We start from the raw sequence: 15602 nt of genomic DNA on the forward strand, positions 1-15602 counted from the left end.
GATTCTGACTAGTAGCAACCCCATGTAACAGGGTAGAACTGCCTCAGAAAGTTTTCTTGGCTGTAATTTTTATGGGAGTAGATCGCGAGGTCTTTCTCCTAACGAGTCGCTGGGGGGGGGGGTTTGAACCGCCAACATTTCAGTTAGCAGCCCAGTGCTTAACCATTGCGCCACCAGGGCTCCTTACAGGTCTTGAGTAGGGCCTGATAATTTGCATCACTAACAATTTCCCATGTGAAGCTGATGCTGCTTGTCTAGGACCAAAGCCTAAGGCATCCCTTGTACCTAGTGAACTACGTAAGCTTCTAGAATGGACTAGATATGTATCATCCTTGGGAAAATTAAGAAAATAGAACCTTAAATCATTTTCTATTGGGCTTAATCCTTTTGAGGAATCCAAGTTGAGAAAGAGTGCCAAGGGAATGGCAGAGCCACAAGATAGAAAGGACCTGGATTCCTGAAATATATGTAGAAAAGCTGCCTGACCAGGAAAACATACATTGGACTGTCAAATGAGTGAGAAAAATACACCTATTGTTTTAAGCCACTGAAATTTTGAATTTATTTGTTAGAATGACTAGCATTACCTAATACAGTAGCTACTCTTAGAAAATTATGCTAGTGCCTACTGATAGTAAATAGCAGAGTTGTTTATACAGCTTTAAATTTCTATGCTTATGTCGTGCGAAATACAAATAAAATTACTGATGTTGGATTTACTTATAATAAATAAATTAACAGAAGTTGCATTTCTAGACTGAAGAACCAGAGTAGAAAAAGCCAGCAACTAAAATTCTTTAAATAGTTATTGAGTAAATAGGGATGACATGAACCTAACCTCCTAACTGGGATGTTTTATATAAAAGGTTGTGCTTTTTAATGCTAATCATTAATTTAATGCTAACCATTTTAATGAAAACATTCATTCATTCATGAAAAAAATTTTAGCTGCTACTTTGTGTCAGCCTTCGTGCCAGTTACTGGGGTTACAAAGATGAAAATAATACTCTCTAAGCATTCACAGGAGCTTTGGTGCCACAATGGTTAAGTGTTTGCTGCTAACCTAAAGGTTGGCAGTTCAAACCCACCCAGCGGCTCTGTGGGACAAAGACCTGCGAGTTGCTTCTGTAAAGATTACAGCCCAGAAAATCCTATGGGGTGGTTCCATTCTGTCATGTGGGATCCCTACAAGTCGAAAATCAACTCAACAGCTCACAATAACAACAACAACAACCATTCACAGCCTTGTGGAGAAAAGAGACATGTAAATAAATTACAGCTGTGTTTTTATGTAATAATAATGGTTTGAACAAGACACATTAGGGAAACAGTTTAACTCTGCCTAGAGAGATCGGTAGGTTATTCAGAAAAGCTAACATATGAGTTGATCTGGAAAGATGACAAGAGACTTTTTAGAAAGGTAAAGTTTGGGTGGCAGGTGCAGAGAGGGTATTCCAAAGAGATGGAAGAGATGTTCAAAGGCACAGAGACAAAAAGCATTACGCTTCTTAAGAAAATGCAGAGTTTGGCATCTGGACTACAGAGTTTATAGGAAAAGATACAAAATTGCTAGGCCAGATCCAAAGGGAGTTTATCAAGGTCTTCCCATGTGAAATTATTGGATTCTTTCTTAAAACCAGAGAGTGGATGAGATGTTTAGAGCAGGAGAGTGAGGTGATAAGATTCGTGTTTTGGAGTGTGGAGGTCTTATCAGAAGGAAGCAGAGGAAGGAGTTGGGAGACTAATGTTTCAATATGAGAGGTGGTCAGGCCCTGACTACCGAAAGCTTTGGCCATGTGGAGGAAGGCAGAGGAGTGTGCGTGTGTCTCTCTCACTCTATCTCTGTGTATTTTTCCTGTCTGTGGAAGTTGAGATTTTGAGCTAGGAAGTGCTGAAGAGAAATTTTCGAACAGGGTGCTTCTTTAAATCTGCCCTATATTATAGTTATCAGTATATGTCTTTCCATGAGATGGATTGACACAGGGGCTGCAACAATGAGCTCAAACATAGCAAAAATTATGAGAATGGTACATGACTGGGCAGTGTCTTGTTTTGTGGTACATAGGGTCACTTGAGTCAGAGCCAACTTGATCAGCGCCTAACAACCACATATGTCTTTCCAGATAGACTGAGCCTTTCAGAGCAGGTACTGAGTCTCCTGTTCCTGGTATAGTATTCTCTTTTAGACCCAGTCCAGTGTTGCCTATATAATAGGTATTCACTAAACATATCCAAATTGAATCAAATTTTTAAAAATGGCTATTTAAATGAAGGAAAGGAGAAAAGAATAATTGAATTTTCCTATCCTCAATTTGACCACAATGTGAATTACATACCATTGATGACTTCTTATCGAGGATTTGAAAGATCCCATGTAATTTTCCAGGTTTGTAACCACTTTATAGACTTCTATTATTCTTTAACCAGACCATATTTGAAAAGCCATTCTCCTAGACCAGGGCCACAAACTCAGATCCTTACAGGGGCTACATGGCAACTATGGGAAGAACAAGGCTTTCCCAAATCAGAGAGCTACAACTTCGGTTTTGACTGGTTGTTGCCAAGTAGAAATGTGGGTACATGTACTACAAAAGGAAACCCTTGTGGCGTAGTTGTTAAGTGCTATGGCTGCTAACCAAAAGGTCAGCAGTTCAAATCCTCCAGGTGCTCCTTGGAAACTCTATGGGGCAGTTCTACTCTGTCCTATAGGGTTGCTATGAGTCGGAATTGACTCGACGGCAACAGGTTTGATGGGTTTGGTACTACAAAACAAAAAAAGACAAAAACTCTACTGATCCTATTCTTGCATATATGTATGCCAGAGAAATTTTCACTAGGGTCCCCGAGGGAACTGGGGTGCATAAGAAAGTTTGTTGCTGCATTGTGGGGATTTGAAACCAACATGGTGTTTATGCTGTTGGTGTGCCGTTGAGTCGATTCCAACTCATAGCGACCCTATAGGACAGAGTAGAAATGCCCCATAGGGTTTCCTAGGCTGTAATATTTATGGTAGCAGGTCACTAGGTCTTTTTCTCTGGTGGGTCAAACAGCCAACCTTTCGGTTAGCAACTGAGCACTTAAACATTGCACCACCAAGGCTCCTGGTGTCTATGCTAGGGAAACAGACAACTTGAATGTGATGGATGCATGCTAAGAAATATTATGCAGTAAAGCAACAGACTATGTGTATATAGAACAATATGGATAGATCTTAAAAATAGATATATAAATAAAAAAAGGTAAGACACAGTATTTAAATCACAATGGAGCCCTGGTGGTGCAGTGATTAAGATCTCAGCTGCTAACCAAAAGGTCAACACTTGAGTCCACCAGCTCCTCCTTGGAAACTATAGGGCAGTTCTACTCTGTCCTATTGGGTTGCTATGTGTTGGAATCCACTTGACGGCAACGGTTTTGGGTTTTTTTTTTTCTTGGTAGTAATTATAAATTTAAAATATACTTATAAATGATACTATATATTTTAGGAGTACACAAGCAAGAAAGAAAACGGGAGTAGAGAGATTACATTTTCAGGAATTGTGCAAATTGGTTGTCAAACAGGACCGTTAACAAGAATTAAATTATGTAAACTTACACTTAAATAAACTTTATTAAAAATAAAAGTAGTAAATACTAAAAACTCATCCCTTCCTAATTTGGGGCCTCTGGATGGCACAGTTAACCACCGTCTATACTCTTGAGGTTATTTATGTCTGTTGTATCTGACGTCATCTGAAACCAGGGCTTTTATATTTTTCCACCCAGAGTGCAAGTTGTTAAACTTTTACTAGCATATAAAAAAAAATTTTTTTTTAGCTGAGTATAATTCTTTTTATTTATTAAAAAATAAGCCATGAGCCCAAAAGTAAGCAAAAAACGCCTCTGATCAATGAGGAAAACCACCACTTGGAAGTCACGACATGGGGTGGGTATTTTTCAGTCCTGATGCTAGAGCCTAAACAGTAGGAATTAAACCTTTTAAAAAGCTAGGAATATACTCTATTTGGCCTCTTCGTTCCTCTGCGAAGTTCTAGTTCCTTCAAAATGACAGAATAGTAAGTGCAACTAGAAGGAACCATGCTCATAACAGAAGGTAGTAACAGATAATAGGGAGAAGACAATACACATAAAAGCAGGTAACTAGCAAATGTAGTCATTTGGTTACTGTGTAGGGAACACTGCACTCGATACTGCAGTTATTTAGTGAAGGGACAACAGTTCAACATATGGTGAAATCTCATCATACATCATTTAGCTTATAGGAAATCACCTATATGGGGGGAGGGGAGCAAGAGAGATTGAGCTATTGGAGACTGATTTGATTTCAGTAATGCTGGGGATCTGCCCACCCTTCCACTCAATAAGCATACGGTTCAAGAGTGAGTGGGTGTTTGCTGGCCCCACAGTTGGCTTAGGTTCTACTTTCTTCTCTTACTGTAAGCAACTCTCTGCATTGAGTTTGATTCTGATATTTAAAGGTATGCAATTATCTTGCAACCCAAGCCTCTAAAAGTGAATTAACTTCATCTGTGTGTCATCCGAAGCAACAGTAATCTGCATGGAACGTCATTATATTCCAAGGACATCACTGTGTAGCTAAACAGAATAATAACTGATACTCTGAAAAATTCAGAAAAGTTTAAATTACATTGGGATTTAGAATCAGAAGTTTTGGATTTTAGTCATAATTTATTACTACTGGTTGTGTGATCCTTGTCAAATCAGATAGGTCACTCAAATTTGTCATCCTTGGAACATGGATGTAACACTACTACCTGACACATAGCTTTGTTGGAGAACCTAAATCAAATATTTTATGTGAAAAGAACTCTGTGAACTGTAAAATACTATAAAATTGTTGGTTAGTTATTATGCATCAGTTAATGAAGCAAAACAGAAGATAGTCAATAAAAGTTTTTATTAAAATAGTTTTCATTAAAATACTTCAATGCTTAAAGGACTAGGTTTTGGTTATATAGAAAATTATATGTTTGTATATTCAATTTCCCTTTTATTGATATATAAACTCTGACCAGTCTATCCATTTATTCAAATGTTTTCTTACCCGCTGTAAATTTCAGATGAATAAATGAGATGTTACTGTAATTTCAAATGTAGAGGTAGATTTTTTTTTTTAATTAAGTGGTACCTCCAATGCACCACAAACATCTGAAGTTATTGCCATGGGTCAAAAGTACAAAAAACTTAGAACTGTATATTCCCTGACCTTCCATAAGTAACAGTAAATAAGATCACTTATAAAATGGCCACAGGTTTTGATTGGGCTACTCACAAAAACGTTCTTACAACTTCTTCAAGAATCTGGCGTTCTTTACAACTGACATGAATTATATAGCTAGCATGGAAATTCTGTTTTGTTGGGTTTTGCTTTAATTTTGGTTCTCTGGCATGCATCCATATTTTCCATTCTCCTGTCTTTTCTATTAGGCTGATTGTTCTTTTGGATGCCAAAAAAATACTTGGCTGCAGTATCGAGTGCAATGTTCTTTACATAATAAACTTCAAGCAATACATAATAAAAATCTGTAAAAGGTAATGGTTTGCTATATGTGTTAATAACGTATAACCAACATAAAGGAATCAGCTATGTGTTTAAATGACATCTTCAATATAAAATCAGTGGGTTAATAACTATCAAATCCTGTTCTTGACTAGACCCCCAGATTTTTGAAACTTTGAATTTGCAGCTCAATTGCTGTTCACAGGCTTTTCTCACAGGAGTTCCAAACTCAACATAGAAATTCATATTTTACCCAACAGGCAGAAACTTCAAAATCATTTTTAAGTGGCAAACTCAGTTTAATTACAGGGAATTTTACAGCTTGGCATTGTTTTCCATTGGGTATAATTTTCTTGGAAATAGCCATTAAATGTTAAGATAATTGTATCCAACAATGTGAAATTTCTTCTTTATGAAAAGCAGGAATTAATTGCAAGAAAAAAGTGATTTCTGAATGTAGCTGTCCTTTTGTAATTTAAAAAGGGAAGATAGCTTAAACTCTATTAGAGTTTAGGATTTTCAAAAATTTTAAAAATCTCATACATTTCCCTTATGTCAACTCCTGGCAAACAATTATTAACTGCTGAGGAAATAAATAAATAAATCCACCTATGGGAGTACATAGGCAGGCAGACATATGAATATTGTAATTGAAACATCCGTGTTTCTGTGTCTGTCTGTATAAATGCAAATTAATACAACTGAGGGCCAGAGGTGAAATCTGAATCTCTTAAAATGTTTGCTTAGTTCCAGCATGAGCTACTGAGTAAGTTTAAATTGAGACTTTCCCTCAAATATTTCCTCAGAAAAGAGTGGGCCAGTTCGTATTAGAGCCCTGGTAATGTCTTTTGTGTCTCAATTGTTTCATTTTGAACAACAAAGTTGCATATTAGCCTGAAATAACCTCAAAAGATATGAATTTTAGATGCTTACAGAAGTTATCTGACAGAAGTGGTTAAAAAAAAAAAAAGAGGTGAAGAAAGTCAATAAATCATTAGCAATTATTCCTAGGGTATGACCTCACCATCACCAGTGGTGGAGGTCATTGTAAACACATGTTTTAAAAATCATTTTTAAAAGCAACACCTTAAGTTTTTCTGTTAAGGAGATCAAGCATATCTAAGAAAAACGAGAAAATCAACTCTTCTAATATTTTGGGAATGAGTATTGAGGCTTGCGATAAAAATTCCAGTGATGACATAGAGTAAATGAAAAATGGCCCTGTTGACAGCTGTGATGCTGTGATGGTCCCATTGAACATTAAAAAAAAAAAAAAAAAAAAACAGGCACAGAATGTAAACTAGACAGAGACAAGGCCACTCCGTGGCCATGTTTGGAACGAGACAGAGACAAGGCCACTCTGCCACCACAAAAATGACTAATATGAGGAAGTGCTTTGCCTCTAACAGTGACAGCTCCAGCCCTGCTTTAATCCTTTTGCCTTCTAGATAAAATTTATTAACAGACCCAGTCACCAAATTAATTGTAAATGCTAACCATATATAAATAAACCCAACTTTTTGATTATAGGTGTGTTCTTAGTGATCTTTGGTCAGTGGGCTTTAACAGTATAATACACGAATTCAAACACTGCCATATCACAAATAATTTAGAAGAAAAACCATGAGCTCTAGAATTCTGGAAGATACATAGGAAGAGCTTGGATGAAATTCTTTCATAAATTATAAATGTGGCAAACACAGTATTTCTAAATTTCTGCATTTTCTTTTAATAAAATATGAGATTTCAAATACGTAAGTGCTACTCAATTAAGAAAGTAAATATCATTATACATTTGATACTTTCATTCATATCTGTAAATGTTTATATTTCAACTTGCCCAAAAATCTATTATAAATTTTGTCTTCTCATTGGATAAGTGGGGCTCTCCATATAATTAGATATATGTGATTAGCATTTACAACCTCTTATATTTTTAACATTTTAAAAATTGAAATGCTGCTACTCATGTAATAATGAATTATAAAATCCCTCTTGTTACCTTCTTCCTATAAGTCCTCTCCCAATTTTCTCTACTATCATTGACACATGACATTGTGCTTACCCAAAGAGTTAGTCAAAATGGACTTGTTCATTTTGGGGGACAGGTTTATGCCTGTTAACCCTCTGTCGATTTCTGATACTACCAAAAAGTTGTGTTGGCTAAATGAGATCACATGCACGATAGATGGTTTAGAAAATCCAGATATTATTAGAATTGTAATGACATTTAAACGAGCAACATATCGACCAATAAGACACCACTCACCCTTGCTATACCATATAAAAGTATTCGGACACACATTTATTGTGAGTAATGCTTTAAACACTGTCAGACAAAAAATAAACCCTAAGGAAGTTCTTGAAAATGTTAAGATATTGATGTTGGCAGTAGAACAAACTCATGGGAGGAGAACAAAAACAAAAACCAGCTTAATCTAGTTAATTAGAAACAAAACAGCTAGGAAAATGAGACATCCCTGGATGTGATTGACTGTAATTGAAAATGACTAATGATGCTGTCATTTTGTGGCCTATATCTGAGGAAATGATGCTTGGAAGATTATAATTGGCCCCTTGACCATTTGTCCACAGTAATTATTTTGTGTTGATGGTTGAGGTGGAACCCTTTGGCCAAATACGTCACATCTTACTTGTACTACTACGCTTAGAAAGAATTGCAAGAGCAGTAGGTTAAATATAGTATTAGATCCATGTTAGAAAAAAAATATTTTTTTTTCTGATAATCTAAAATGTTAGCAAAGCACACCAGCTAGTTTCATGTTACCACTTCAGAAAGTAATGAAGACATTTCAATGCCATTAATGCTCTCAGTTCTAATACAAGGGAAGATGGTGCAAGTCTTTTGAAATACATACATACATTTAGAAAACTGTAACAGAAAGAGTAGCTTTCCATGTTAAGTTGAAGAATGAGTATGAATAGAAGAAAATGACATCAAAATGCTTAAGTTCAAAAGAGAGTTTCAAAAAACAAATTTAAAAAGCAAATAACAAATAGTTTGTTTCTTTTGTAGTTATTGATACTGTTATTGCTGATGGCAGTTGTTTTTGTTGCTTTTAACTGCTAAATGAGGTGCTATTGAGGACCTAGTTATTACTCTGTGGAAAATGGAACATATTAAAAATGACTTCAACAGCAGCATTGTCATAAAATATTGTTATAATCTAAGGCATAACTTCAGCAAAAATTTTATACAATTTATCCAACTTATCCAACCAATCTTCAACATTTTCTGAGGAAAAATACATACATGAAATTAAATAAAAGTGTATGTGTGTGTGTGTATGTGCATATGTGAAAGAGAAAGAGAGAGAGAGGCAGAAAGCAAAACAAGGGTATTTAATTCTTCAGCCACACTATCCTAGAGTTTTTCTAGTAATTTTGTATTAGATATCTAGTACCACATTTTTCATTAGTGGAAAATCAAAAACCAAACCCGTTGCTGTGGAGTCAATTCCGACTCACAGCAACCCTATAGGACAGAGTAGAACTGCCCGACAGAGTTTCCAAGGAGCACCTGGTGGATTTGAACTGCTGACCTTTTGGTTAGAAGCTGTAGCTCTTAACCACTATGCCACCATGTTTTTCATCATTAGTTAAGCTGCCTCATGTTATATATGTGGCCTTTAAGAGAAAGTCCTCGAAAAACATCAGAAATACATCGGTGAGTCAGGGATTAAAAAAGAAACTAAAACTTTACCATCTTTGAAAATTAAGGAAAGCCTGCAGAAGCTGATGAAGTAAAGAAGAGACATAAAAGGAAGGAAATTGAACAGGGATAAGCCCGGCTTCCAATCAGGACAGAGCTTGGGAGGTGAGCGTGGGAGCTGAACAGACAGGCTGTCGAATGCAGAATTATTCTCTGATGTGTCCTAAATTAGAGTGTCTGTAACTGATGAAAATACTAATCATCAATTTAAATACTGCCTCTTGCATACAAATCGTGAGGGAGTTTCATTTTCTTTTTTAAGAATGTCACTTTCTTCATAATTGTTATAGTTTCCTAACATTTCTTCCCCAGGAAGCAAAAACAAACTTCTCTCATTAAAATATACCGCAGGTCTTTCAGACCCTTTTCCCTTCTATTAAGGGATTCGAAAGCTCAGAGTTCAGAAGAGGCATTAGGAATAGCACATTTAAAATTTTTTGATATATATGGAATCAAAGTTGCAAACCAGCTTTGTTCATTTACTAGCAGAGCAATGGAGCTTCAAAAAAAAAAACCATCCCTAACCTTTAAATAGAGGTTTTTTGATCCATGCAGAGATTTTAAACAGCCCTCACAGCTTTCTGCCTTGTATTTCGGGTTCCATGTTCTGAACTCTGAGGTTGTTTTTGAGCCTCTACTGTTCAGGCTAGCAAGGCCTAGTGGCACCGTGATTAAGCGCTCAGCTGCTAACCTAAAGGTTGGCAGTTCAAATCCACCAGCTGCTCCTTGGAAGCCCTATGAGTCAGTTCTACTCTGTCCTATAGGGTCGCTATGAGTCAATATTGACTTGATGGCAAGGAGTTTGGTTTTTTTTGGTTAGTTTTCAGGCTAGTGAGTCCCGGTGGTGCAGTGGTTAAGTGCTGGGCCACTAACGGAAAGGTTGGCAGTTCGAACCCATCAGCTGCTCAGCGGGAAAAAGATGTGGCAGTCTGCTTCCTTAAAGGTGTACAGCCTTGGAGATTGTATGGGCAGTTCTACTGTGTCCTATAGGGTTTCTACGAGTTGGAATTAACTTGACGGAAATGGATTTTTGTTTGTTTCTGTGTTCAGGCTACCACAAACCCCAGCTAATCTTCAGTTGTTTCCAAGGTCTTGGTTCATATCAAAAGTTGCATATGAGTCATCTCTCCTCTCCTCACTCAGAATCTCCCAAATCAATCTTGCCCTTTTGCCACTAACAACTTGATAAGTTTATTCTTCTCCAAACTCGAGGGAAAAATATTACAATGGAAATGAGTTTTCACAGAATTTCATCTACCAAACCAGCTGACTTGAGAGGAAAAGGGGAAAGAGGACAGGAGAAAAGAAGGAAAGAAAGAATAGTCCTAACTGCTATAAAATGTTTTTTTTTTTTTTTTGTTGTTGTTAGTTGCCATCAAGCGGATTCTGACTCATGGAGACCCCATGTGTATCAGACTAGAAATGTGCTCCATAGGGTTTTCAAGGCTGTGACCTTTCAGAAGCAGATCACCAAGCCTTTCTTCTGAGGTGCCTCTGGGTAGGTTCAAATAGCCAAACTTTTGGGTAGCTGTCGAGTGCTTAACTGTTTGTGCCACCTGGCGCTCCTATAAAATGGTTTTAGGAAATGTGAAAGAGAAAGGGCGTTAACATCTTTTGGTTCCCCCTTTTTTATTTCAGGAAGCTAATTCCCCTTTTTATCCCACCAATGCAACAGTAAAAACTAGATACGCTTAGGCGCGGCAGGTTCCAGTTCTGATCTCGAAGTGGCCCAAGAGTTGAAGGTGTGGGTGACTATGTGCTAAACTAGCTTCAACTGCTTGGATTATTTTATACAAAATGAGGGCAGAATTTTTCCCATCTATTTGAGTTACGAATTTTCCCTCTGTCTTTTATAAAAGCACCAGAGTAAAAGCCACACGAAATGCATATTTGTAACCTGTAACAATTGATGGCAAAGCCTGGCTCATTGCCATATGAAATATGTTACAAGGTCTTTGAGGATCAACCAAGAGTAGATAGAATAGACCTATGCAGTGACCTATTTCTCCATTTCATCGCTGCCTACAGTGAGAGTCACCCTGTCAACCAAGAAAGAGGAGTGTCTGCTTGGGGATTGGCTTTCTTGAGAGCATCAAAGGAAACCCTAAGATTTGTTGCTTTCAGGACTTTCTCTAAGATTTCCAATTCTAAATACTAAACATATTATTGTTAGTTTATAAAATTGTTTTCTCTGGACTTTAGGAATGGGGATAATGTATTCCAGAATAAATAGATAGCAATATTTAAAGAGAAACGTGTGTCTTTCAGCATCTGGTGTTTCGGCATAATGTTCAGGCTACAACTTTAAATTTACCAAAGGAAAAGTCCCTTGTAAACTGTAAAAAAAGCAAACAATTTCCTAGAAATGAGACTTGGGCCCAGCAAAAGGGAAACTAAGCGGTGACCTGAGAGACAGAGTATAAGTCATGGTAATGTTGTTTGCAAGGACAAACTGGTTCTGTATAATGAGGTTATTGACCTGCAATGTTTTAGAGAAGTTTTAAACATGAGGGTGAGGCTCACTAAATCTCAGTCTGCAATGTTAGCTGGAGAAACCAGGATTGATCAATAGACAGCCACCATTACAGGCTCTTGGGAACCTTCATCATAATGGGAGCTACTATAATTTTCATCAGGTACAGAAAATAAGATAACCTAAGATAACGTTTCTTTATCACTGGACTCTCATTTGCAAATGGAAGCCATTGATTAGCCATTTCTTGAAAACTGACCTGGATTTCCATTTCTCTCCTCATGTAATGGCCTATGAATAAATGTGTCTCAGACTTCAAAATGCACACGAAAGAGGGTAAAGATCTAGAAAGCCTTCTCCCAGGCCGGTTTTTTACCAAAGAGAGAGAAGCAATTACATGACATTTCACTAAAAATTCTTGACCCAATAAAGTACTGAAGCCCGAACGCTGATTTTTCTTTTCATAAGAAAGAGCAACAGAGAAAAGAAAGGTCGTGGACCATATTGCTCTTGAAGACAGACAGTATGACGCAGTAGCTTGATTTGAATTAAGCCAAACAATATGAACAGCATCAAGGCTGGCAAGCAAAGCAATAAAGCTCCAAAGAATTTAATCTACCTTGAAGGTGGTACTACTTTTTGAATTGATGGCAGCACACCAGGACAGAAACAAGTCCTTTGATGCAATGATTTGTTAATAGCCTTAAGATCATGATATATAAATAGGATATTTTGATCAAAAAGGCAGTTCTGCCTCTGCTATTGCAGTATGGCGGAGCTGTCTTTTTGATCAAAATATCCTAATTTACAAGTTATTTCATTGATTACAAATAGACCACGTCAATGGCAAATGCAGAACAAGGAAAGCATAACCTATTATAAGGTAATGGATATTGCTAGAAGTTACTTCATTACCTTCACTGGCTGAGTGGCTGGTTTTTCCTTGTACAAATGCTGCCCTTTAGACAAAATCCTTTCCACATCCGGCTTTTTAGCTTGAACTGCTACTTCAGTTTCCTGGGGAAGAGAAGCCATACAGTGCAGATTAACTTCACAGTTAGCAATAAAATTACTAAATTTAAATATACCCTTGGAGACTCCACATGTATTGCAGATCAATTTCTGCATGGAACACAAGGGCATGAAAAAGTAGCTTTTGGTGCCAAGGAAAGAAATAGAGGTCTTTATGAAACACACAGATATAAACAAAAAATTAACCCCAAATCTTGTTGAATTATATTTCAATACTGTCATATAGAAACATAGACACTATTTTTCAAAAAATTAAAATGGAATAATGAGTCATAATTTATGCATACATTGAATATGGATAAATACTATTGTTAGCTTAAATAATCTTGGTAATACTAATGTTCACTTTACTCTGCAAATTTCTTATTTTAACAGGATTTTCTTTTGGGATTCAGATCCAAAATTGTATTTCAAACGAGGAATCAAATAATTCTTTCCATATCATTGTTGAAATTATTAAATTTCTTTCCAAAGAGTAAACACTTAAAAAGAGTATCAAAACTTATTAACTATTAACCAGTCAAATTAAATTTGACTTTTGAGGAAAGAGACTAAATTAATTTTTGTTTGTTTGTTTTCTCATGTCTGGAGAGAACTGAAGCATGACAGGAAAAAAAAAAACACTTTAGATATATGAATATAAAGTGTTTTGTTACTGGCTGCTGTCTAGCCCTCTTGAAAAGTGAACAACAGAAATGAGCATAAATTGAAGCTGAAGGAAGTGGAGTTAAGTATTACAGGAGACTTTTTGGATGGAACACTTGTTAAACACTAGGATAGAATATCGATTAATCAATGTCAGGCACCAGTCAGGGCCTGGGCAATCTTCCTCAGATAGCAGCTCCTGATTAACTCATACCTTTCTTCCACCCTCACCTACACCATAGACTCCCAGCCCTCAAACCAGAGGCACTCACTCCTATGCTGTGTGCACGTCTTCGTGCCATTGGTGTTCTTGATATACTGTGTTTATATCTGTTCTCTCTCAACCCATCAGGGCAGGGAGTCCCGTGAACCCAAATTAGTGTAGACTCTAATTGCATAGTAGGGCGTCTTGCAGCTTATGGGTATTCCTCACATGCTCTTGAAAGTGATGGTTTCTTTAGTACTTATTATAATAAATACCAGTAGGTAAGAGACACTTTGGTCAAAATGTCCGTAACAATAAGACTCAACCCTGTGTGTTAATGGGTATGTGTGTAAAACTCACTTCTTTTAGAACAGGAGCTTAACCACTTCACTCTTGGAGAACTGCTGCTTTGTGGTCTTACTGGCCATCACCAGGTGTTACGGATTGAATTGTGTCCCCCAAAAATGTGTAGCAACTTGGCTAAGCCATGATTCCTAGTATTGTGTGGTTGCCCTCCATTTTGTGATCTGATACAATTACCTACGTGCTGTAAATCCTAACCTCTTTGATGTTAATGAGGCAGAATTTGAAGTAGTTATGTTAATGAGTCAGGACACAATCTACAGGGCTAGGCTGTATCTTGAGTCAATCTCTTTTGAGATGTAAAAGAGAGAAGCAAGCAGAGAAGAGAGGGACCTCTTACCACCAAGAAAGAAGAACCAGGAGTGGATCATGTCCTTTGAACTCGGGTTCCCTGCACTGAGAAGCTCTTAGACCCAGGGAAAGACTGATGACAAGGACCTTCCCCTAAAGCCAACAGAGAGAGAAAGGCTTCTCCTGGAGCTGGTGCCCTGAATTTGGACTTCTAGCCTCCTAAACTGTGAGAGAATAAATTTCTGTTTATCAATGCCATCTACTTGTGGTATTTCTGTTACAGTAGCACTAGATAACTAATATTTTGGTACTGAGAGTAGGGTGCTGCTCTAACAGATGCCTACAATGTGAAAGTGGTTTTGGAATTGAGTAATGGATAGAGGCTGGAAGAGTTTTAAAGTGCCTAATAGCAAAAGCCTAGATTGCCTTGAAAAGACTGTTGGTGGAATTATGGACATCAAAGACAATTCTAGTGAGGGCTCAGAAGGAAGTGAGGAGAGCTGTTACACTGAAGACAGTGCAGATGGTGAGAAGCAGCAACAGAGAAATGGCAGCTGCAGAACAAGGATACCTATGCAAGGTGGTGCAGGAGCCAACCCACAGAGCGAGAGAGCTGAGTGCCTTTGGGCAGGAGGCTTCCTGGTGGAGTGAGGTGCCTCCTGGCACTCACCAGTGGAGCTAGGCTTGCCAACCCACAGAGTAAAAGAGCTGAGTGCCTTCTGGCCCAGGTTTACTGGCAGAGTAGGGTGCCTCCAGGCTTTGGGACACTTGCCTGAGCAGGACAGATGCCAGGCCTGCCCAAGAGGCCCAAGAGAGTGAGGGTCAGAGGGACCAAGAGGCTGAGAAGTCAGAAAACAGAAGCTAAAGAGACAAGAAATACAGGAAGCAGAGGTGCCTCAGTCTCAAAGGGTAGGGCCACCACCTCTGGGATCTCAAAGGGTAGAACCAAGGCCTGCTAGGTATCAAAGGGTGGGGCCACGACATTCTAGATTTCAAAGAGTCAGATCTTCCCTGACTCAGTTCCAGAGCATGGGGCTACCTTTCATGAGTGCCAGTGGGATGAGGCATGATGCACTGCCAAAACTTAGGGGGAAGGGCTGCCATGCTCAAGGGGCAGAAGAATGGGGCCTGCCGGGCCAAGGGGGTAGGGTCGCCACTCAGTCAGACTAGGAGAATGGGGCCACCCAAATCCCAGGGAGCAGAGTTGCCATTCTAGTGCTCCTGGAGGGCAGAGCTAAAGCCCAGGGCTGAAGGATCTCCACCCAGAATCCAGAGGGTGTGGCCAACACACAGAGTTTGGAGGGTATGGTCACTTCCTAGATGGTCTTAGAGAACAGAG

At 38.1% G+C, this 15602-nt stretch overlaps 1 protein-coding gene across 1 annotated transcript in view; it reads right to left on the reverse strand.

Moving 5' to 3' along the window:
- Nucleotides 1-15602, reverse strand: part of DMD (dystrophin) — a 1889362-nt gene that overhangs the window by 803842 nt on the left and 1069918 nt on the right. The window contains exon 44 of the mRNA XM_010599731.3: nt 12643-12744. Coding sequence (XP_010598033.2) covers nt 12643-12744 — 102 coding nt within the window. The remainder of the gene's footprint in view (nt 1-12642; nt 12745-15602) is intronic.

Source organism: Loxodonta africana, chromosome X (genome assembly GCF_030014295.1).
Source record: "Loxodonta africana isolate mLoxAfr1 chromosome X, mLoxAfr1.hap2, whole genome shotgun sequence".
NCBI lineage: Eukaryota > Metazoa > Chordata > Mammalia > Proboscidea > Elephantidae > Loxodonta > Loxodonta africana.